This window comes from Coffea arabica, chromosome 9c (genome assembly GCF_036785885.1).
Source record: "Coffea arabica cultivar ET-39 chromosome 9c, Coffea Arabica ET-39 HiFi, whole genome shotgun sequence".
NCBI classification, from domain to species: domain Eukaryota; kingdom Viridiplantae; phylum Streptophyta; class Magnoliopsida; order Gentianales; family Rubiaceae; genus Coffea; species Coffea arabica.
In genome coordinates this window covers 42,539,088-42,562,415 of record NC_092326.1, presented here as the reverse complement: position 1 = coordinate 42,562,415, position 23,328 = coordinate 42,539,088, and the positions used below count along the sequence as shown (strand labels likewise).

The 23,328-nt window shown below is 37.7% G+C and overlaps 4 protein-coding genes across 5 annotated transcripts; 1 reads left to right on the top strand and 3 right to left on the bottom strand.

The window, feature by feature from the left end:
- Positions 1 to 669: 669 nt before the first annotated feature.
- LOC113707871 (BAG family molecular chaperone regulator 5, mitochondrial-like) lies at positions 670 to 2,749 on the bottom strand. The gene is made up of 2 exons (XM_027230251.2): positions 2,268 to 2,749; positions 670 to 1,517 (listed from the first exon to the last, which is right to left on the bottom strand). The coding sequence occupies exons 1-2, from the start codon at positions 2,613 to 2,615 to the stop codon at positions 1,173 to 1,175; spliced, it is 693 nt and encodes a 230-aa protein (XP_027086052.1). The 5' UTR covers positions 2,616 to 2,749; the 3' UTR covers positions 670 to 1,172.
- A 1,043-nt stretch (positions 2,750 to 3,792) lies between these two features.
- On the bottom strand, positions 3,793 to 8,348 carry LOC113708937 (fumarylacetoacetase-like). Its single transcript, XM_027231668.2, has 14 exons — positions 7,949 to 8,348; positions 7,318 to 7,396; positions 7,107 to 7,165; positions 6,897 to 7,021; positions 6,668 to 6,742; positions 6,249 to 6,324; positions 5,905 to 6,004; positions 5,762 to 5,821; positions 5,517 to 5,587; positions 5,378 to 5,440; positions 5,099 to 5,163; positions 4,672 to 4,768; positions 4,439 to 4,564; positions 3,793 to 4,108 (listed from the first exon to the last, which is right to left on the bottom strand). The coding sequence occupies exons 1-14, from the start codon at positions 8,150 to 8,152 to the stop codon at positions 4,046 to 4,048; spliced, it is 1,263 nt and encodes a 420-aa protein (XP_027087469.1). The 5' UTR covers positions 8,153 to 8,348; the 3' UTR covers positions 3,793 to 4,045.
- A 2,627-nt stretch (positions 8,349 to 10,975) lies between these two features.
- LOC113708646 (transcription initiation factor IIF subunit alpha-like) lies at positions 10,976 to 17,731 on the top strand. 2 transcript variants are annotated; one of them, XM_027231192.2, is made up of 9 exons: positions 10,976 to 11,431; positions 12,556 to 12,711; positions 13,814 to 13,956; positions 14,093 to 14,463; positions 14,934 to 15,043; positions 15,506 to 15,646; positions 15,914 to 16,129; positions 16,277 to 16,486; positions 17,375 to 17,731. In XM_027231192.2, the coding sequence occupies exons 1-9, from the start codon at positions 11,261 to 11,263 to the stop codon at positions 17,462 to 17,464; spliced, it is 1,608 nt and encodes a 535-aa protein (XP_027086993.1). In that variant the 5' UTR covers positions 10,976 to 11,260; the 3' UTR covers positions 17,465 to 17,731. The 2 variants fall into 2 exon arrangements, with proteins under 2 accessions (XP_027086993.1, XP_071921240.1); XM_072065139.1 differs by lacking the exon at positions 12,556 to 12,711 and having other exon boundaries at positions 11,125 to 11,431; positions 17,375 to 17,614.
- Positions 17,732 to 18,220: 489 nt separating this feature from the next.
- LOC113708834 (mavicyanin-like) lies at positions 18,221 to 20,683 on the bottom strand. The gene is made up of 2 exons (XM_027231450.2): positions 20,290 to 20,683; positions 18,221 to 18,794 (listed from the first exon to the last, which is right to left on the bottom strand). The coding sequence occupies exons 1-2, from the start codon at positions 20,492 to 20,494 to the stop codon at positions 18,472 to 18,474; spliced, it is 528 nt and encodes a 175-aa protein (XP_027087251.1). The 5' UTR covers positions 20,495 to 20,683; the 3' UTR covers positions 18,221 to 18,471.
- Positions 20,684 to 23,328: the final 2,645 nt, after the last annotated feature.

Here is a 23,328-nt window from a genome sequence, read left to right as displayed (position 1 = left end):
CGGGTGTGTGCCAATCATGCGTTGCATGGCCAAGTGTTTGTGGGGTGGCAGTTCTCGTACCAAATGCATGAAGAAATGTGATTGCAATACTGACTACCCAAAGCTCGCTGACTGCAAAAAATGCTTATCCCGGTGCAAGTGCAGCTGCTCTGCCTAGATGTGTACGTTAGCCATGTTTCAGGAGCACACCTGTGTTCAATTTGAATTTGATGTATTTCTGCTGTTAAATTTGTGTGGATTCTCGCAACAGTTGTTGTGTGGATGTATTCCTCGTGTGATCATAGGCTTTGTAAGGTATCCTTAGTTTTGTTGCAATTTACATTACTTGCTTTACCAATTGCAGAACGGTACTATGAGTAATGCAAGAAATAAAAGAGAAAAGGAACAATGGAAGGAACTACTCCTGGGTAGAGATGCAGCTTAATCTTTTACTGTGACAAAATGCTTCCAAAGTACGATGGTGAAAGAATTGTAAACAACGTGGCCATCATATTGTGCTATTCCTATGAGCAACAGCTAGCTTCCAGAATTTTTTTCCATTACCAAGTGGTTGCTATAAGAGCCTTGGGAGCTTAATAATCCTACCACAAATCTGTACAAGAATGCTCTTGTATGTCAAAATAATCTTTGGAATACATCATGCTAGAGGACACAGACAACAGTGTGGTATTATTCAATGGATGAAAACACATTTATTGTAGTCAAAATCTTCCTGTCTCATGTTTCAGCTAATATACAATGCCTTGCAAGCTTGCACCAATCAACAAACGTAGCAAAATGATTATGGTGAATATGACAAAGCAAATACGAAGTACCAACAAAATAAAATATAAAAAATACAGGATTTTGCAGGACTATCATGATTCTACGAACTATCAAAACCAGTGAAAACATAAAGCGAACAATTAGTTGTCCAAGTACTTACAAACCCGTCAAGCAGGTAAGGTTCTGCAGTCTCTCATTGGAATCCATGGAGATTATAGTTCCTAAATGATGCTCTTAGTCAGTAGTTCACTTCTGTGGCTATGTACAATGGTATATATGTGATCGATCATAAGATTGTGGTGTTGAGATAATGATTTACAAATTTTGGTTTACATATAATAAGAAGCACCTAGAGAGTGAGATTCCAGTTGAAGAAAAAGGGTAGAAAACTTCTATATGAGCAAAGGTCATTGATCACGAAGAAATCTCTGTAGGCAATTAAACCCCAGATACTCGGCACAAAACCTCTCCATCTCATGCCCGCCACCTCTCTCTCGGCAAGCCTCTTTTTCTATCCTAGAAATTACATCATCCCAGTCCCTTAGAAAGACATCCCAATTCTCAACTCTAGTGTCACAAACAGCATCCAGAATCTCTTGCAAACCCACAATCCTACGGCTCAAGTGCCTCCTAAGCGCCCTCACATTTGGTTCAGTCCCAGGCACCGAGTCCAGCCTCAACAACAGCCCCATTAGTGCTTCATTGATCTTAATCCTTTCACGCTCGCTGGTCCTTACAGCATCAACAGTTTCCTGCCATTGGACAGACAGATAAAAGGAGAATATGAGAAGATGGAAGCCAGAAAGAAATTGGAATATCATGGTCACAGCATATAACCATAAACAAGAGAAAGTTTAAAAGGTAATGTAAACCAGGAAAGGAGAAGGCTAAATCATGGCATCAGGTCAGGTGTATGGAAAGTGGATTATCAAGTGATAGCATAACCTTTTGCCATACTCCTCAACGTCTCAAGAGACATGAGGAAGAAGAACTTCAAGAGCAGAACCGCAAGATCAACTCTAGTTATTTCTTCACTTTCACAGCAAAACTCTCTTGCTCTGCATTTTATTTAGTTGAAGCCCAAAATGTCCCAATGCGGCAAGCAACACTTGCCTATTCTTGGAAAGGCTTTGTGTGGGATTATTGACATCTTCCGCTCAGGGAAAGACAGCTCATGAGTTTTTCATAATTAATTTCAACATAGTCCAATGTAGAAGTTATCCCAACGTAGCAAGATCAAGGAAAAACACACTGAAGTCTCAAACTTCAAGATCACGCAGGCCAAAAAAATTCAGTTAAAACATGTCCTAAATTGAGAATCCACACCGTGGCACCCAGCAACCAATAAAAGAGTTCGTCCAACAGCAAACGGATCACAATAGAATTCCAAATCAAATAGTTGGAGTACTTAATTAAAGAAATATAAGAGACCAGAAATCTTGAAAAGAACTACCGTAATTGAAAAAGAAATGAACCATCTTAACAAATTAGCCAATAGATACCTGGCATTGGATATGTCTTTCCCAGTAATTAGCTTCTGAATTAACTGCAGACAATTTCTTGACAAGACTGCGGACCAAGTAAGCCCGGTAAGCTGATTGTATCTTAAGAGCAGCAGCATTTGCAGCAGGAGAGGATTCTTGGTGATGAACTGAAATTGGAACAGGTGTAGTAGAGGGTTGTTCTTGTTCACCAGAGTTGGGGAATTCAGAAGTTTTGAATTGTAGGTGTGGGGTGGGATGTTCATCCTGGAAAGTACTAGTAGTATACGTGATTGTGCTAGCGCTACTAGTGGAAATTGAAGAAGAAAAGAACCCGCCTCTGCTTCTTCTAGATGACGACGACTTCATACTGGTATGGAAAAAAAAAAGTGTGCTAATGGTGATGGGGAGACGTCGAAAGAAGGGTGAAGAGTAGGGTGAGAGCGAGGAGAAGAGGAAAGAGAAGACGGAAGTCCGACTAAAACGAAAGGGACGTCGGGTTCTTGAATAATGGTGGCGCGTATCGCGCGATAGGCTTCCGTCCTGTCGTAAAGACTTCGGCCCGTTAATTGCTAGGCCCCAGCGCTTGTGATGATAACAATCACTACTTTTGGCATTACTTTCTTTTAAATTCTGAATTAGTATTATTTATTGTTAGTGCACTCTGTATAATTAGGTCTATTAGTGACTGGGGGAGGGTTGAGTTGAGTAATAAGAGGAAGGGAGTGTAAGTAAGAGGTCTCGGATTCGAGTCCTCCTGCTTACACTAAAAAAACAAAAAAAAAAAGGTCTATTAGTAATGGGAAAAAGCCCAAAACAATTTTATACCCTGATGAATGTTTAAGTTGTTTGGTAATTCAATTCAATCTTTAAATTTAATAGATTTAAAATGTAATGTATTTAATATGTTTGATAATAAAAAAATAAAATATTTTAATTAATTAAGTGTCTCAACAAAAAACTTACTCCAAAAAATAAATGATAAACGATTCACTTATCAATTAATACAAAATATATTCAAATATTTAATACTTAACAGTTCAGTAATTGAATAGCTTTATGCAATGCACTCGAGTGATCCCCTTAGTTTGAAAAAAAAAAAAAAAAGTTGATCGTTTAAGGCTTTAAGAGCTTCTTGGAGTATGGCTCACAAAATGAATAAATTCAAATCCGACTAGATTATAGTATTAAATAGTTACTAACTGTCTAGGCTCATCAGCTACAACTCCAATTGATACAAACCAAATTTGTGACTTGATGAGTTTGTTTGCTCCGCATCATGGACACCTGGATGGTTGGACTGGCCAATTTCATGTACACTACAGTAGCATATCCAGTTCCCGGTCATTCGCAAGAGTTACTAGAACCTTTTGTCTAACTTATGATGTCCTCCGACACAATTTATATTTTTTATTTTTTAATATACATTTTTTAAAAACTGTAATGTATGATCTGACTGAATGAAAATTTTGTTTGACCCTCTACAAAAATAAAAAAAAAAAAAAGAAAAAGGAAAAAAAACCTTCTGCATTTTTACAACTGCTCAGACTTTAAGAATCCTCTTTAAGACTTTTTAACCGGCAATGCAGTTTTTAGTACATGGACCAATTTCCTTAAACGAACCAAAAGCAAACAATCACATAAAATTAGGTTTGTCCGCGGCACATAAAATTAAGAGTGAATAATTTTACAGCTAAACGACCGCCTCATCCATCCTCCCACGAAGCATGCAAAAGCAGGGGGGTCAAAGAATGCCGAGAGTTCTTTAAATCTGTGCAAAGTATGGATGTGGGATGCGGTCAAGTCGATGCCGGAAGAATCTTTCCAGAGCACGTCCCGAAACCAACATTATATCCGTCACCCTGCAAAAAGTCAAAATCTCACATGTCCAAGTTCTATGAATTTCATCATCACAGTTTACGAGGTCAAAGTTGATGGCGATATGATTAAATGCTTCAATAACTGGACCATGAACCATCCGCGGTCAAAACATACTGTCGTATGTGCGTGCGGGTAGCAGCATGCAGATGATGTATGAGTTGATGAAAGGGCAGACAAGGTGGTGATTACTCAATATACTGAGCTAAGATGCTCTTAAGAACGACTATTGTCGGCCTCAAGGATGGAATCATTTAGAGAATGCTGGGAAAGTATTAAACATAGGAGTGGAAAAATCGACATTATGAATGAACCTTGCAAAAACCAGTAAAAACCACTTCATCTCCATCTTCTAGAAATCTACGGGTTGTTGCGCCTAAAGACACTGGATTTTGCCCATTCCAGGTTAATTCCAGCAAGCATCCAAAAGATTCTGGTTCCTGTAGAGAAATAAATGCTCATATGAATGCAGTTTAGGCGAAAGGTACTAGCAGCTTTTCCCCAAGATTAAAAGAACAAGTTCAAACTGCAGAGCTCTAAATCTTACAGGTCCGCTAATTGTGCCAGTTCCAAGGAGATCACCAGACCTTAGATTGCAACCATTTATAGTATGGTGTGCAAGTTGTTGGGTAATTGTCCAGTATCTGTGTGCAAATAGATTTTCAACAGTCATTAGGACTTTCAAAATCAATATACCTTTATCGAAATAAAGACAAGATTTCACAGCTAACCACCATGCTTATAATTATGAACATGCATCTCTCATTGGCAGGAAAAGTCAATTCTCTTTTCCAGTTTTGTGTCGGAATTGGGACTTCTTTCTATTTAAAGTTAAGATAATCAACAAATTCCAACATAACGCTCGAAAAAGCATCTGAATGATATTCAATGAGAAGTTCATCCACAGCAGCATTCATAGTGAATGATTTGACTGATGAGCAACTAAATAATTTATAGAATATAAGACTACTTACAAGTGCTTGAAATTACTTCTTGTGATGACAAAGGAATCTTCTTGTCCAGCAGGTTTAATGAGTACCTTGCATTGTGACAAGAATGAAAAGCATCAATTTAGCAGATGAAGCAACTCTTATATCCTCTTCTGTAACTCTGTTCTCGAGTTTTTCCTTTTCTTTGTGTTTCTTTCATGCAGGAGCATATATAGGAGATCCAGAATTATATCCGCTCCCACCCCCCCCCCCCCCAAAAAAAAACCCAATATCGAAAAGATGTCTCTTTTAAAACAAATATACCTCCAAAGAAATGTCATAATTTTTGGAGGTCTTCTCAGCAAGATATGGCAGAGGAGGAGGATTCTGCAAAGAAAGCCGTATTAGTGCTTATACATTGATGAATGCCTAGTGCTCCAAACTGACAGAGAATGTAAAGTACCTGTATTGGAGCATCACAAGAAAAGGGTTCTAGAGCATCCAAGGTCACAATCCAAGGGGATACTGTCGTACCTAGAAAACGTACACGGCCAAAAGAAAACCATCAAGCATTAAGCAATGTGCAATGTTCCATGGGACAGGAGAAATGATGCAATCATAAAGAAGCAGAATTTCAATTTTAAAAAAGTTCTAGCATGTCTAAGCAGAGTTTTAAGTGATAAAAACAAAATAAAGAAGGTAGCTCACCAAAGCTTTTTCCAAGAAAAGGACCAAGAGGAACATATTCCCATGCCTGAATATCTCTTGCTGTTGATATAGCTTGTGTTAATTGGGTATAAACAAACAATTAAAGAAGTTTAGCCTTAAATGAAGCTAAGCATTCACCATACCACTCCAATCATTCATCAAAACAAGTCCAAAGATATGATCAGCAGCATCATTAACATCGATAGGTTTTCCTAATTCATTCCCGGGGCCAACTACAGCAGCCTTTATCATACAAAGAACAAGAACAAGGTAAGAGAAATCAGTTATATTGGTATCCCACAAGGAGGCAAGAAAAATTGAGATTATGGAAGAGTTAAAACAAGCAAACTGTTTTACGATCTTCCGTCATAAATATTAGATGCACATCCACATAAGAGGAAGTAGCTTCTAGTACGCAACCTAAAATTGATGCAAATGAAAGAGAAAAGCCATATCCTGTCCAAAAGTATGTCCCACAAAAGCTTACCATTTCCAGCTCAAAGTCCAACTTTCGCGAGGGTCCAAAATACGGTGGTGAATTGCCAGTAGGATGAGCTTGTCCTCTGAATGCAATATGAATCATCATACAAGAGCATAGAGATAAGTTTAAACTCAAAAGAAAGACGAAACAATTTCCATGTAATAATGTTCACATGTTTGAAAGTAGTTATTTCAGAATTACATGGCTCAATGTGCACATCAATGCAGAGAAGAATATGAAACAAATTATACTTCACAAATTGGCAGATCAAGACAAGGACAATACTCAGATCTAATTGATTCTAATCAACAAGAAATTTGTCTGTGCAGCGCATACTCTGAGATTATAAAATATATCACAAGGCAATCCAGATTTCGTGAACTTAATTACTTTAAGGGGCAAAGAAGGATCAATCATATCGTTACCTTGGCCTAATAATATCTGTGCCGGAGATGACGATGGAAGATGCTCTGCCATGATATGCAATTGGAAGTTGGAACCTGGAGACCACGAAAAATGATAAATAAAACTGTAAGCAATATTTCAAGAAGAATAATAGTCCAATTCCTTTCTCTTCTGCATTTTGTTTATCTTTTTTGTTTTTGGCTCAAGCTTTTTAGTAAAAACCACAACAAACTTCAAATTTCATTATACCAGTTGGGATTGATTGCGTTCTCTGGGCCCCTAAATATAGTCCCACAATTTTTAGCATGATGCATGGACGAGAAAAAGTCTGAATAGTCTCCAATTACAATGGGAAGAAGCATCTGTGCCTTGTCCTGCAGCATCAACAAGCAAAATATCAATTATAGCAACAGTGAAGTGAACCCTGTTTAGCCATTCAGAAGTGGATGCATATCCTACCATTGGTACCAGAGCCTTCGACCTCAGACTAGCACTGTCACGCAAGGTCGGTTTAGTAGCTGCAATAAGAAACAACTGATTCTTAAAATCTCATTACAAACAAATAACTCTACTGAACGCCAAAAGTGCTTGGCATATTTGCCCCAACAAATCAATAGCGACAAAAATAAAACATCAACTTAAAAAACTAAAAATGAAAAAAGAGGTACACCTGACAATAGCTTCTGGAGCGTAGCACGAGCTTCTTTCCATGCAGGTCGCCCCAACTCCAGAAATTTATTCAGATTAGGCTGTTAGACAAAGAGAATCGAATATCACCCTTCTAGTAGCTAGCTATGAACAAGATCACATTCCCAAGAGAATATGAGAAACCTCAATTACACTTGGCACAACATTACTTAGAACGCAACTTAAGCGCATGATAATCAAAAGTACTTTCTCGGCCCCTACAATCACCAGTCACAATTGCAACCCCGGACCATCACTTACACGGTCATTGTACACACTCAAGCAACCATTGTATCACTTCATCTATATGAATGCAACAGAATCACAAGTGATCAAAAGCTTATGAGTTCCAAATGGCCCACTCCCCATGTGATGCGTGACCAATTACTTCGCCAAAAAAAAGGTCGCTAAAATTCAAGCAATCTTTCTTCCCAGAAGTATAATTCGCAAGCAAAATATAAATTTCAACGACAACATCCCAATAATATATTTTTATTACAGTCATCTTTATCCAAGATTACATTTTTTTTAGCCAACAGTAATAAAAGAGAAAAAAGAATCATCAGAGTTTAGTCGTGGGATTTGAGCAAAAAAGTAGAAAATAAAAGTTGGACCTGGTTGAAGCAATCGGAGTTTTTGAGAATGGGTCCGTCAAAAAGGCCGGCAGAAGCGATCACGGAAAGGTCTAAGACGTGGTTGCCAACAGCAACGGCCGGTCGGGGCGGGGAATGGGGTTCAGGCTTGAAAACGCCATAAGGAAGGTTCTCCAGTGGGAAGTGAGAATCCGCTGGGACTTCCACGAATGACTTCAACCCCATTAGAAAATCTGAGCGACGTCGTCTTGTGTAGCTTAGTAGAATTGCACCGGCCAAGCTTGTAGAGACTATAGACTGAAGAGGAGTGGAAAGAAAGTGCAAGGGAACTCTGAAGCAAGGGAACTCTGAAGATGGATAGATGTTGCTAGTACCCTCCTATTTGTAGCCAGCCAACCTTTACAGAGGAAGGCTGGTAATTGGAGTATACTTTGTCGATATATATATATATATATATATATATATATATATATAATTTTTTTTTTCTTCTTCTTTATTGAGAAACCAGTAATTAGTGACGAAATATTGTGAGATAAAATCCTGAAATCCTTTTGTATTGGTAACTAGTTTTCTTGCTGCTGGCCCACGTACAGGACAACTAAGTCGTGGGAGCTTTTGTAGGAAAATTCTCGTGTTAATTACTACATTCTCTAAAGCATAACAACAAAAAAGACATGGTGTAATGCTTCCATCAAAGCCCTACAGTTAAGCAGAAGCATCCCTTTTGCACCTCTCGCCGGACGAGGCTTGGACAAAAATATCTCAAATAAAAAAAAAAAAAAAGAAAAATAGCTCTCATGAGAATCTGTTTCCAGAATAAGATACTGCAAATGGTAAGCAACGCAACGACAAGTTCTAGGCTCTCATGACCAACTAGCAGGTCTCAGCCCTGTTTAGAGCAGGTAACTTTTTTAGTCTTTCATTGACTGAGTTGTTAGGGAATCATTTTAGGTCGCTGTCTTAATTTTGATATGATTCACTGGTAGAATTCTATAGGCAGATGACATTAAGAGGTGATCTAATTAAGAATAAGGATGATGAAGATCCGTAGCAATCATTCTGACTCCTTCAGGATGGTCTTTGTTAACAACTTCTCTTTGGCTACTTACTATGTGAGCGACTTCCTTTTGGCTACTTGCTCATCTTTTTTCTGTAGGAATGAGTTTGGCTGAATTTGACTTTGGTCATCAACACGAATTAGGATATGTTTTCAGAACTACAGGTATTTTGTAAGAAAAAGACTAGGCATTGATCATTACTATAGACAAAGGTTTGCCTCAATATATGTCTTTGGTAGAAAAAGTTTTTGATCACCACCACGAAAGGCCATACCCTGAAATCATATATCTTTGATAAGAAAAAGCTTGAGTGAGTTTAATTGATTATCACTATGAGGCAAAATATTGCCTCGAAATTATAAATCACTTATAGGATTCTTATATATTAACCATCAATACAGTCTCATATATTAGGAATTTGAACACACAATTTTTTATGAGATAATCGTCCGCTCTAATACATTTGAATCAACTTATGTTAGATGTGGAAGAGGGGCTGGAACGGTTGTCAGAGACAACTGTTTCTGTTTCGGAAGGTTCACGGCCATGATTATGCTAAAAAAATTTATGCAACTCAGATCACTTCTTGTAACTTGATTTTCATGCTTTGTGGAATCCACAAAAATGTTGTTCTAGTATTACTCGCTGTTATTCTATTGTTACATCTTGTACAGATGATGTTACACTGTATGCTTACACCTTCCGAACGATTGCTCCCGAATCTGATAGATGTGGCTACACGCTATCACGTCGCGTCACGAGTTTCATCCGTCTCTACAAGCAGCAAGCTTGGTGTACCTAGGGATGGCAATGGGGGCGCGTGCCCGCGCGGGGAGCTCACGGGGCGGGGGGTGGGGCGGGGGCGGGGGAGAATTTTTTTCCCCCCGCTTAGAAACGGGGCGGGGGGCGGGGGAGTATACCCCCGCCCCGCCACTCGCAAAAAATATATATATATATATATAAATATATATATATATAAATGACTATATATTATATGTAACTTAATTAGTTATAAACTTATGATAATGATATTATTAGTTAGATGTATTATATAATGTATATTAGTTTATGTAATATAATTGATATTATCAATTATATGAATAATTATACATGTCTACTAATAGAATTTATTAAATAGTTATACTAAATTTACTAATACATTTATACTAAATTTCTAATTACACTTAATAGAATAACACTTTTTTCTCAAAAAAAAAAAGCACAAACACAATGATGAATTAGTGATTGCATTTGTACAAAAAGTGAAAATTTGACTATTTTAGTTATATTTATTTCATCATATTGGATTGTATTCAAATAACTTCTGTTTGATTATTTTTATGAGTTTCAATTGTAAAATTACAATGAATAATAATTTGGTGATGTGTTGATATTTTAGTACTTGATTATTTATTAAAATTTAATTGTATAATAAAATTTTATTAACCCCGCGGGCACCCGCGGGGCAGGGGCGGGAGGCGGGGGACGGGGCGGGGGACGGGGGAGGGGTCCCCCGCCCCAACCCCGCCCCGTTGCCATCCCTAGGTGTACCTGTCACTCTTTCAGTAAGCTCAGCTCGGAGAAATTTTATTTCATTACGGACCTATGACATTTAATGGTCCTACAATTTTATTTGACTTATATTACTGGTTCCCAATAATTTTAATGGAGCATTTTTTATTCGTCAAAGCCCAAGCTTATTAACTAGTAGCAGTTTGCTCAGACTGTGACAAATTTTCTCGCCAGGACGCTGTGAGGCTGATTTTTATACGGCCAAGCAGGCCCAACCACTCACAGTGGGTGGAATGGGCTCTCACTTGGGCTGGAGTAGACCCAATCGACACTAATTGACGGATCGGATCCATTTGTGTACCAATAAACCGCACCGTTGTCCCAGAGTCTATATAATCCCCGACTGACAGCCTCCCGGCTCCCATTCGCTAGCTTTGTTCTTCTTCAATCCAGAGTTCCACAGAATAGCTCTTCCATCAGAAAGTAAAAAAATTAAAGAAAAAATGTCGACGATCCATCCAGATACTGATCCCAACTAAACTAACAACGGCTAAAAATTTAAAACCACCTTTCAAATTTCCCACCCCATCCTTTGCATTTGAAAACCCTAATTCTTCTTCCCCCCCCCAGCCCTCGCAATTCGACGATTTATTAGTATTTCTGCAACAATTGATCTGAATATTTCAAACACGCACTCGAAGGATACTAAATCGATAATTGTAAATTTTTACAAAAATTTAGTGTAGGATTTTGATATTTGAAGATGTCGATAGATTTGATACTGAAGCCGTCGTGCAGCGGCTGCGGGTCCACGGCGGAGCTGTACGGCAGCACGTGCAAGCACTTGACCTTGTGCGTTACCTGTGGGAAGACCATGGCTGAGAATCGCGCTAAGTGCTACGAGTGCGGAACCCCCATCACTCGCTTGATCCGCGTATGTCTTCTTCCCACTTTGGCCACGGGATAATATCTGTTCATTTGCGATCGCTTTATTAGTCTGTTTATGTATTGCTAGTTGTTAGTTAGCACTTTTCTGACGGGCCTTTTGATCTTCGTCTAATTTATTGTCCTGTTTAAGTGGGTGTTCATTATTGATAACAACAGAATGTACTTTTACTTGATAGCTAGTGTCTTTTAAGCTATATTGGGCAGAAGGAGAAATGGGAAATATATCTTTCATTTAGGATCAAATGAAGAGCGATGCTAGATATCCAGAAAAAAAAAAGGATATTGCAAATGCATTTGGGAATGACGCTTTTGTGGAGGACTGGAGTAGGAGGAATGGTGGTGGAGGGGACAGAGGATTAGGAGAGAGTTTATTTTTTGGTAGGAGAACGATGAGAAAGCGAGAGGATGGTGCTGCGGGAAAGGCATAGGATCAAAAGGATGGAGACGGGAGATTGATGGATGGACAGTGAGAGACAAAAACATAGTGATAGGCCCTGTTTTACTGCAATATGTGACGGGAAGGGATTTGGGAGAAGCTTTTGCAGGACAAGACTACTACTTCCTGAATGAATGTTTCGACTTGTTCTTGGAGTTGCACTAGCCTTTGAGTTTGGAAATGCAGCTTTCTGTTTTCTTAAGGCAGTCAAAATTGGATGGACAAAAACATACTACTGGTGCAACTAATTGTTAATTTTTTAAAACCAGAGTCGCTAGATTTGATATATATGGTCTGTTTATGTATCACATTTAGTGAGTTGTATCACATCGTAAGTGTTTTGTATACATACTGCCTTAAAAAATCAACTTCTGATATGAGCCTTGTAAAAGGAAATAAGTTGGTAGTAAAAGATTCACTTTACATGAACTCATGGCCCATTAAATCATGTCAGGGCCTGTTGTGTTTCAGTTTGTGCCCACTATGCGAGAACAATGATTGTCTTTTTGTAGACCACATTATGCTGAAAAGGAACTTTGTATGTCGGAGTATATACAGGGGAAGTACATGAAATGATCTTTTGATTGTTAAGGAGTTTCTTCTTGCTGTATGTTTTTATTTGTTACTTCAGAAATTTGAGGCTAAATTTCTGGATATCAATTTCTCTTCTTCAGGAATATAACGTACGAGCTTGTTCTAGTAATGACAAAAACTACTTCATCGGCAGATTCATTACTGGTTTACCAAACTTTTCCAAGAAGAAAAGTGAGAATAAGTGGTCTTTGCAGAAAGAAGGCTTGATGGGGCGCCAAGTTACTGATACCTTGCGGGTATTGGTTTTATCTGAATGAATGCAGTTTCCTTCTTCTATCTCTACCTTTGCCCTCTTTGCTTTTTCTGATTTGCTTATGCTGTTCCATGTAAGTAGAATTTGGAATAGGTGATGGTCAATGGGGCCAGAAATTTGTGAAGATTTTAATATGTATGTGAAACTGTGAAAAGAAGTGCTTGATTCGTCAAATTTTCATGGGGTCTTGCTGCTAGTTTTTGGATTCAGTGCTTAGATTCTTAGTTTTAGATATTATGTGAAATTGCCTAATTATTTTGTGTTCCTGTGAGGAGGAGTATGTTTAGCAAAGAGGGCAAATTTTCATGGGGTCTTGCTGCTAGTTTTTGGATTCAGTGCTTAGATTCTTAGTTTTAGATATTATGTGAAATTGCCTAATTATTTTGTGTTCCTGTGAGGGGGAGCATGTTTAGCATTTCCCTTTTTTGGGAGGGAGAATAGTCACTAATATTTAGGTTTTGTTTTTTGGCCTATTCCATGCGTTTTCTTTGGGAAAATCTCTTTTTGGTTCAACTTCGCAGGCCGGCAAAGCCATCAAAACAATTGAAGAAGAGAAATTTTAGTTTCACTGTGTGAGCTGTAGAGTTCATTTACGCTGCTTAGTAATTGTCCCTAGAAGCAGCCCTATTAGCAGCTATTCGTGGAAGTTTAAGGATTAGGTATGCTTAGAAGTTAAAAAGTCCGGCATGCTTAGAAGTTCTAGAGTCAGGCATGGCTGGAATTCAATTTTCAGCTGCTAGTGGAAGATCGATGACCAGCCACAATAGCAGTAGCCTTTGTGGATGATCCCGTTTGTTTTTTCTTGGAGTAAATTAGGGAAGTTGCTTAGATATTAAGATGCTGGTTAAAGAGTAGACAGCTACAAAATGTTATTTCTGTGATTTTTGAGGAAGCTTTAGAAGAGATTACATTGGAAAATAGATAGGATAATTTCCATTGCTCTTCATTTTTCCATGAGGACTATATTGGAATGAGTTTTTGTGCTTTTAACCGTCAGATAGCCTGACATATATGTGGCTTGTCTGTTGAGCTTTCTTTTGTTGAAGTGTTGCCCTGGCTTACCATAATATAGTTTTGTTGCACAGGAGAAGTACAAGAATAAGCCTTGGCTGCTGGAAGATGAAACGGGGACTCAGTACCACGGTCAACTTGAGGGTGCACAATCAGCCACCTATTATCTCCTGATGCTTCAAGGAAGAGAATTTGTTGCCATTCCTGCGGGTTCATGGTATGCATGTTGCAGACATCATATTATGGTCTTTATGGCTTATGCATCTTATATGCTATCATGGTACCGTGCATCTAGTTCTATCTGTTAAATGCTGCATTTTGACTGTATGCATGCATACTGCCCTCGATGTCAGGTACAATTTCAACAAAGTTGCACAATATAAACAACTTACTCTTGAAGAAGCAGAAGAGAAGATGAAAAATAGAAGGAAAACTGCAGATGGGTATCAGCGGTGGATGATGAAAGCAGCAAATAATGGACCAGCCGCATTTGGTGAAGTTGAAAAAATTGATGACAAGGAAGCTGGAGCTGGCGGTGGAAGGGGACGCAAGAAAGCGGGGGGTGATGATGAAGAGGCCAATGCATCAGATAGGGGTGAGGAAGATGAAGAGGAAGAGGCTGCAAGAAAAAATAGGCTGGGTCTCAATCAAAAAGGTGGTGATGATGATGAAGAAGGTCCAAGAGGAGGTGATCTTGATCTTGATGATGATGATATTGAAAAAGGTGAGCTTTTATTCTCTGATAACATGCATTGTGTTGCATTTTGACTGCTGAGCACCTTTAGTTCTCTTTTTTTTTTTTTTTTTCTGTCTCATTATATCTACAAGGATGTCATAATGGGTCTATTCAGCTAGTAACAATAGATTTGGTTTATTGTTTGCCTCCTGGTGTATATTATCACTTTGCTTGCCTCTTTTCCTACGTCTATAGTTTTGTATGCCTAACAATTTCTGCATTAATTTGTGATGGAAAATAACCTACTGGAAATATTTGGCTGACGCATTGTATGTTGACTTGATATTTCCATATTGCTAATATTTGGCAATTAATGACATGGACATGAAATGCTATTACCTTTGTGGATTTCAGAAGTTCCTCACCCGGTTTCTCTGACTCACTGCCTGCTTGCTCTAAACTTCCCAAGGACAAAATTGAACCTGAGCTAAGCATTTGCATTACTCATTTTTCTGTAGGTGATGATTGGGAGCATGAAGAAATCTTTACCGATGATGATGAAACTTGTTATACAGAGGAACGTGAAGAATTGGCCCCTGAAATTCCTGCTCCTCCTGAAATTAAGCAGGTTTATTATGATTGCATTTGCATTTGAAATTTGAATGGTCTAGTTGTGACGCTGAAGATTATCTTCTGCTTCTCAGACAAGCATCCTTTGTGATGCCTACAGTCTGTGTGGACGGATTTCTTGTACATTACCACTTCTTCTCGCTTGCAGAAAGACAGGCTTCATTAATTATTTTAGGTGGTAGAAAGTCTAGAAACACACTTGTTTAATTGATTTAATTAACTGCAAAGCACTGGTGGTGGTGACGCTACAGTAGACGTCGTTATACCATGGAACTGCATCTATAAATATGAGTTTCCTTAGGTGGAAGCATCGTTGCTGATCTTGAGTACCCTCCTGTGTGTTGCCTGTATAGTTTTGTACTTTGCTTTCCATTGTACTTCTAAATTTTTTGTATTGTACATCTTTTTGTACTCTTTAGCTTGTCTTCTTGATGGTTGTGTGATTACTTTTGTGTTGCAGGATGATGAGGATGAGGAAGAAGGTGATGAAGAGGAGGGGGGAGGGCTAAGCAAATCTGGAAAGGAGTTGAAGAAATTGCTTGGCCGAGCTAATGGGCTGAATGACTCAGATGCAGAAGACGAAGATGATGATGATGACGATGTAAGTAACTTTTTGGTTTGTCGTTAGTTCTAGCTGTTTTTTTCTAGTTATGGGAAATCGTTCGACAGATTTTCCATTTCATCCTTTTTGTTCTACAAATTGATGGGAAGGGTGCTAAAAAGACTTGTGAAAGAACCCTTGGAGTCCTTTCTGATGTTCTCGTAGTTAATAATCTCTTATACCAAGTGGATTGTTAACCGCTCTTTGTTTGGCCTCTTTTCTTTATGAACTTAATGATCATAAAGTTCTTTTGTTTCAATTCTCCAGATGGAAGATGATATTTCTCCTGTGTTAGCACCAAAACAAAAGGAAACTCTTAAAGAAGAACCAACTGAGAACATCAGTCCACTAAAATCAGCTGCTCCTGGACCTTCTCGGGGAACTCCTCCTACTTCAAAGTCGGCAAAGGGGAAAAGAAAAAGTAATGGTGAAGAAGTGAAAGCGGCAAATGGGACACCTCTTAAAAAAGTCAAATCCGAAAATGTAATACATTTAGTTACCTTGTTGTATTTATTTAATTCCAATAGATGAAAATAATCTGTGGAAGATATTACTCTGTTGGTTTTCAACTATCTTTAACTCACTTTTACTTCAATGACCATCTTTTTATTTTTTATTTTGTATTTTCAGGAAGCAAAGCCTGTTAAAAGTGAAAATACTTCTGGCTCGAAGAATACTGTGACTCCAAAAGCTGTATCGCAACAGCCATCTTCAAAAACAGGGTCAACTCCTTCTGGTCCAGTCACTGAAGATGAGATTAGGGCTGTTTTATTGCAGAAGGGGCCAGTGACTACTCAGGATCTTGTTGCCAAATTTAAATCTAGACTCAAAACGAAAGAGGTACTTTATATTGTTTTCTTGTAAATATCTTTCCAGTCTTGTCTGCAACTTTGCTATCAAGCCCCAACTATAGCCTCTCCTCAGTATTTGTGTACATGGATGGAGTATGAAATGCAAAATGAGATATATAAAGTCAAGAGTTCTTCAAGTAAAGATGGTGATAAACTACAGCATGGGAAGAAGGATAGTTACAGTGAGGATTCCAAGCAATTAGTTGAGTGTGTGGAATTAATCTTCATGAACAATTTTAAAGTTCTCTTGGATCCTAGGGAAGAAAATGAAAGCAAGTCACTAGCAACTGGAAATTTCTTGAATAAATAAGCTTACTTTACCCAAGGATTTGTGGCACTTGGAGGTTTTCTTTCTGAGTGGAATAGAATAAATAGTGGCATTTGGAATTAAATTAGTTTACTGTAAGACCTTCTTTAGGATATTGTGTAAAATGCTGCTTATAGGCCTTTCCACTTGAAGCTTCCAGAACAGTTTCACAAAAATATTCGTATGCCCATTGTGCTATACAGCTTATTGGCCAACCTTCTAATTGCAATGCAGTGTACAAAATATCAATGAAGAAGCAATTTTATTTTTTTTTTTTGGGAGGAAAAGAAGCATGTTTCAGATGTTTTGGAGAATCTGATAGGGTTTGTTGGGTATAAATTGGATATCTTATAAACATAGCAAAGCTGTTCAGGTGCTGAGATGGACAACAGCTGATAACAAGTGTTGCAGCTTTGAATTTTATCTGGGGGTGACTGAGGGCTGGGAAATGTCATATTACTATGTAGGAGATGTGCAACTGAATGTTATGGAACAAGAACACCTAATGTTGCAGTCAGTATTTGAATCGTTTTCTTGTCATATTGCTGCTTACAATTTCCTGTGATGCAGGACAAGGATGCCTTCGCAGCTATATTAAGGAGGATTTCCAAGATACAGAAGACAAGCGGGTCAAACTATGTAGTGCTGAGGGATAGGTGATTTCTTGAAAATTTACCCTTTTTCCTCGTGTACAATAACAACCGGACAATTGAGTCTGAAAACAAGCAAGTGACAAATGTAGAGATTGAGTGGACTTCAAGCTTTGTTAATCCGGGTATCTATCTTAGCTTCTGTTTCTCGTGTTCCTAATTTTGGCAGAGATTTTTCGTTTGCTGGTTACAAGTTATTGCTTGAATGTTGTGATATGTGAATTTTTTGTTTGTAATGCTACGTTTAGCTATAATAATAATCAGATTTTGTCTTGCATGTTTGAAGATAGTAGTAGTGTTTTTTGCCCCAAAGGTCGAACATGTGTGCTCTTGGTGGTTTGGTTTAGCGTGGTCGGAGACGTTCTTTCTTAGCGTTTAGTTTCATTGCAAAACGTTCTCATGGTGGTTAAAATACTCTTAATAGTAGTGCGCGTCGTTGCTTTTAATCAGTTTTCGGTGAACAATTTTCAGTAATGTTCATTTCCCGAGATAAAAGTGCACCTTTCACCTTTGCCAGATTCAGAGAGTTATTTTCCTTCCGTTCTTCCTTATCCAGACAAGTCACACCAGTTGATGTTCTTTCCATCCATAATGTTAATGTAAATATCAAATCTGAATCGTCCTTTAGTTCTCAGGTGGGCCATAACCGTATCCAAGCACGAAGACAATAGCGCACAGAACCAAAAAAGGAGACATCACTAATCTCTGCAAGCGGACTTATGACATGAATTTGATACGACAAATAATCGGACCATCACCTAGCACATTTGTATAAAAATTAAGTCATTATGCATCAAATCCGACGGTTACATAAAAATTAAAGTCATTACACAAGACACCAGAATCCTCGACAGTTTTATATGCTTCACAAGCCAACAGATACAGAAAGTAAAATGAGGATGTTTCCAGGAAGCTGCCTAGGAATTACGACTAAAAAGAAAAGCAGGTGGTCAACCAACATAAACGGGTAGATAAACAGTCCTAAGAGACAGCAGCAGAAGGAAAGATGCGGGTGCGTTACATGCCCACGCAGAAGAGAGCCAATCCAACAAATAGTGCAACAGAGAGGCCAGGGAAGTGGGGTGCAGCAGCTGGTGATGTGGGGCCATCAGCAAGGGTCTCATTTTTCACTTGAGGATGCACCTTCACTGGGAGCTTCAATCCATTTTTGCAGCTGTCCGAGCTGCCACTGGTGAAGAATCTGACGCCCTCACTCTCGAGGGGTATCTTATCCAGGCCGCTGGTGTACATTCTGATGGGATTGGATAGATCACAAGTAAAGAACTCTTCGGATGTTTGGAGCTCCAGGATTCTCTCTTCAGTTGCTGGGTAGGCAAACCCTGTGCAGTTCATCACAATGAATTGCTGCAGTTAACATACTCCCAAGCGTGGGACTAAGATAAAAGGAAGAAAACTTCTTTGTACTTCAGAGTAGATAATCATAATTGTTGCTTCTTGAATTCTACCCTTCTTCTCATGCAGTTAAGTGTCATTTATTTATCCTATCTAGCATCCAAGCCCTAATGACCTACAGAAAACTGACATTAATGGGAGGTCCTTACTGTATTTATGTCATGGAAAGTTGGACAATATGTCCTATATGAACCACAATGCACTCATAATACACGCACGCAACTCAATGAAATAGGATTTGTTGCGTAACATCTGTGGTTGGTTGAAAGTTAGGCACTCTATCCTATGTGGGTGCCAATGCACTGACTTCTATTCTTCTGGGAATCGAATGTATGCATGCCCCATGCATAGCTCTCACTTGCCCCACACAGAGATAAAAGCCCAAAATCTTTATTATATGGCCATCAATTGTCAGAAATTCATCGCTTAATCTACTGCAGACTCACAATATGTTGCTATCATAATTTTTCCCTTTAAAGCATCCAATTACTAATGAATTATCATATCTATATTCTAAAAGACATAGACAGAATGTTTGCATGTCCCATGTATAGCTCTCACCAGCCCCACACAGAGATAAAAGGCCAAAATCTTTATTATATGGCCATCAATTGTCAGAAATCCATCGCTTAATCTATTGCAGACTCACAATATGTTACTATCATAATTTTTTCTTTAAAGCATCCAAGTACTAACGAATTATCATATCTAGATTCTATGAGACATAGACAGAGCAGTGAACTAATTAAAACGAGATCAAGCATTTCTACTGGAGCTAACAGTCAAACTACAAGAAAGAAGAGAGTTTTAGGTGGCCATTTGACAACTAAAAAACTCCCAAGACGATTATAGCATGCTACTTCCGTCTCCGTCTCATTTATGCATCAACGAATCGATACCTATTATGTGCTACACAACGAATTCCAGACAAATTAAACACTTCACGAAATCAAAAGTTTTCCTGTTTTATTTCTAAAATTAGGGTAATCCAAGCATGCTGAACAACAAAATGACCTTCTAAAACTTCGTGCCTAACTCAGGAGCAACAAAATAACGAGGAGATGAAGAAAACCGAAGTACTGCAGTCCAAAGTTTGTGCCTGGAATTATCAAAAGCTGTAACTACCACGTGCTTAAAAGATGGATTATTTGACTGAAAAAGGAAAAGAATCTAATGACGATGGAGAAAGAGGATCGACAGGTTTCTCTAGGGGGAAAAAATTTGCATGGCAAAGCTAATTATATCAGTAATCAACAAGAATCTTACCAAACCAAAAATAGTAATAATACTAATAATGAACAAGAATGAGTGACTAGGACCATGTTAAGCTCATAAAAGGAGGTGGAAGGATCAAGGAAGGAGGCAAAACATAGGCTGATGCGTCTGTCAAGAAAAAACTCAAGAAAGGGGTGGTGTGCTTACAGATTTTGTCACCGACCCTGAAGACTCTGCCTGTAAGCCAAGAACCTAGATCTGTGGAAGGTGTCCAACCGTTGTCGTCGCCGACCACATGGTGCACTTGAGCAGCAACCCTTTTCCCTCCAATGCCCAGAAAGAGAAGAAACAGCAGCAGCAGGGTCATTAGCCCCTTCGAATTGGATCCTCCGGCACTCATCATCTGTGCCATCTAGTTTAGTTTAGTTTAGTTTAGTTGCTCTAGAAGCAATAAAGCAAAAGCTTTTTGTTCAAGTGTGGTTCGCTTCTCGTGGCCTATGGTCTGTATGGATATGTAGTCCAAAAGGAAAAAGAAGCGAAGAGCGAAGCAAAGCAAGGACAATATTCCCAATGCTTTTTTTTTTTTTTCGTAGCGTCCAATGGAACTCCATTTCTTGGTAGTTTCTCATTAATAAGAGATGCATGCGGACAAAAGGACTTAATCCTGTATGTACTTAAAAAATCAACGGACATATTGGTGTCACTTGGTGGTATCTAATTTGTTTGGTCCGGAGATTATTTGAAATAATTTTTTATAAAATATATTATATTATTTTTTTATTTGATATATCTGAAATAAAAAAATAATTAAAAAATGTGTAGATGATATACGCAAGTCAATGTGTATAAATAATGTGCAAATCAAACACAATGATTCGGCTTCCTGCAAGAGGGAAAAAAAAACTTGGGTTTTGTCTTGATTTGTGTGAAAAATCTTTAGGGATAATTTCAGAAACCTTCCCGAGTTTTTCTTTTCACACAAGGATTACATAAAGACCTGGTGTCACTTGGTAGTTAGGTAATCCTTGTAACTTTTAAACATGATTTAAAAAAAAAAAAAAACTTTTCTCCTTCTACCAAAGAAACGAAAAGATAAAAAATTTTAATTTAGTATAATTTAGAAATAAAAATCCCATAGACATTGAAAAAATGAGTAAAGGAAAATGTTTGAGAAAGGAAAGAGAGGAAGAAAGAAGAATGTGACTTTTTTTTATGTTTCTTTAATATTTTGAGCTCCATTTGTTTGATATGTGAATCATATATCAAGGGAAGGTTAATATAATTATTTTGTAATTATTAGGGGAGATAAGTGATATTTTTAAAATCTCAGAAATACTAAGTGATATTAAGAAAAACTTCAGGGAGGGTTTTGATATTATCCCTCAGCAATGAGGGGTCCTTGTCCGTTGTCTGCATTCCTTCTCTCACTTCCCAATCTTTTCTTCCCACCCTTTCCATAAAGAGATAAAAAAAAATGAATTTGTAATCTTAGCCAGTGCAATATGAAGGCACCCTTAATTCAAAGTTCAATGTTAAACTCATATGGTGTAGGTTACCCCGGTGATTTTTTTTTTCAATAATTTTTTTGGGTTGAAACTACAAGGTAAATTTTCAAGAGCATAATTTGGATAGAAATGAAACCCGAAATCATGAAAAATCGAAGGTACAAACATGTTATTTTATGTACTCCCTCCGTCCTATTTTGATAGTTCTGTTTTATTTTTTCATCTGTCTCAAATTATAGTTCACTTTTCAATTGAAAAATATAGTGATCTTTTAATTTCTCTAAAATATTTTTTTTGAATGTAAGTTGTTATTACTATAAACTATTTTATTTAATATAGATTGTTATTGAATATAACCTACCCCATTTAATACATTTAGATTTTTTTAAAACATATTGATATATGCAAAGCCAATTTTTTATTCTTTTAAACTTATTTATATCAATTCAAGTTCCCATAAACCATCAATTCAAGTTTCCATGAATAATTAATATAAAATTATACTATATTTAATGTAAGGGGTATTTTAAAAAAAATAGCAATCTAAATTTATTTTTTCAATAAAATTAATTACTTTTTCTTAAATCGTGTGAAAAAAAAAACTATAGAACTATCATAATAATAGGACAGAGGAAGGTAGTATCAATTATCATAGCCAGTCACTTGCCAATCGTCATTATTAAAGTACAAACATTTAATCGTCATTATTAAGTTTCACTCCAAACAAATGGTCCAATCTATTCAATGACTCTAATCACTTTGTCAAATTTGTTTCAAATTGATTAGTAGGGAAAAAGATTGCCACCCTCAGCTGGCTGTCTGGTTCTTCCGTGCCACTAAATTGTCGAGCAGCACAGAGTGTTGCAGAATTTGCAAGCTAAGAAGCCCTTAATCCTCAAAGGAAATTATAAGTATGTTTTAATCCCCTATGCACGTGAATACAATCTACCACCGGTATTTAACAAGTCAGTTTGTCATGTCCAAGTGTACGGCTTGGGCATGATGCCCATAGCCACCGAATTATTACGGGTAGGTAGAACCAACTTAAGCCTTAAGGTCGAAGGCCCAACCAAAAGCCCCAACAATTTTTTTCTGATCATAATTGATCACGTACCTTTAACAAGAAAGTTGGGTATGGTCCATAGTCCATACGGACCACCCGTCTCATTATTTGACCGTTCGTTTGATAACAAAACTTTATGGTGTGGTGTCAGGCAAGCGTGGATTGACGTGAAACATTAAATTCACCCTTGTCCTCGAATGCATTGAAAACGAGACTCTCGTTTTCTGTGCTTTGTTTGGGACTGGGAGGAAAGGGCGGGAGAAAAGCAAGGAAAAGGTTTAAAAGATTATCAATTTTTCGTCCCTCAATTGTGGGAAAGGGGAAAAAAAATTTTGTGGGAAAGGAAAGGTTTTTTCCTCCCAAAAAAATAAAAAAGTTTAAAAGTTAGTGAAAGCATCAGATGTATATTCAGAAGAAGCATTGAGTTTGTTTGGACAAAGAAAGTTTGCAAGATTTATTTCAGATTTTGTTTTGCTTACATCACACACACAATTTCCAATCACCTTTTTATCTCACATACATCACATCACAAAAAATGCTACAGTAACTGAATCAAATAAATCATCCAAATAAATTCTTATCCAAACAAACTCATTATAATAATGTTCTCAGGCAAAAGTTTGCGGTATAACGTTGAATATCTTGGAATTTTGACATTTCTTTCCTTTTCTACTCTCA

What these genes read in the sequence shown, in the direction of transcription:
- LOC113708937 (XM_027231668.2), bottom strand. Translation starts at nt 8,152, where the DNA reads ATGGGGTTGAAGTCATTCGTGGAAGTCCCAGCGGATTCTCACTTCCCA. An exon ending in CGAAGGCTCTGGTACCAATG is followed by an intron (nt 7,022 to 7,106) that starts GTAGGATATGCA and finishes TTGATGCTGCAG; the next exon opens with GACAAGGCACAGATGCTTCT. An exon ending in CTGGCACAATTAGCGGACCT is followed by an intron (nt 4,565 to 4,671) that starts GTAAGATTTAGA and finishes ATTTCTCTACAG; the next exon opens with GAACCAGAATCTTTTGGATG.
- LOC113707871 (XM_027230251.2), bottom strand. Translation starts at nt 2,615, where the DNA reads ATGAAGTCGTCGTCATCTAGAAGAAGCAGAGGCGGGTTCTTTTCTTCT. An exon ending in AAAGACATATCCAATGCCAG is followed by an intron (nt 1,518 to 2,267) that starts GTATCTATTGGC and finishes GTCCAATGGCAG; the next exon opens with GAAACTGTTGATGCTGTAAG.
- LOC113708834 (XM_027231450.2), bottom strand. Translation starts at nt 20,494, where the DNA reads ATGGCACAGATGATGAGTGCCGGAGGATCCAATTCGAAGGGGCTAATG. An exon ending in CAGGGTCGGTGACAAAATCT is followed by an intron (nt 18,795 to 20,289) that starts GTAAGCACACCA and finishes TGAACTGCACAG; the next exon opens with GGTTTGCCTACCCAGCAACT.
- LOC113708646 (XM_027231192.2), top strand. Translation starts at nt 11,261, where the DNA reads ATGTCGATAGATTTGATACTGAAGCCGTCGTGCAGCGGCTGCGGGTCC. An exon ending in AAGTTACTGATACCTTGCGG is followed by an intron (nt 12,712 to 13,813) that starts GTATTGGTTTTA and finishes TTTGTTGCACAG; the next exon opens with GAGAAGTACAAGAATAAGCC. An exon ending in GCCATTCCTGCGGGTTCATG is followed by an intron (nt 13,957 to 14,092) that starts GTATGCATGTTG and finishes CCTCGATGTCAG; the next exon opens with GTACAATTTCAACAAAGTTG.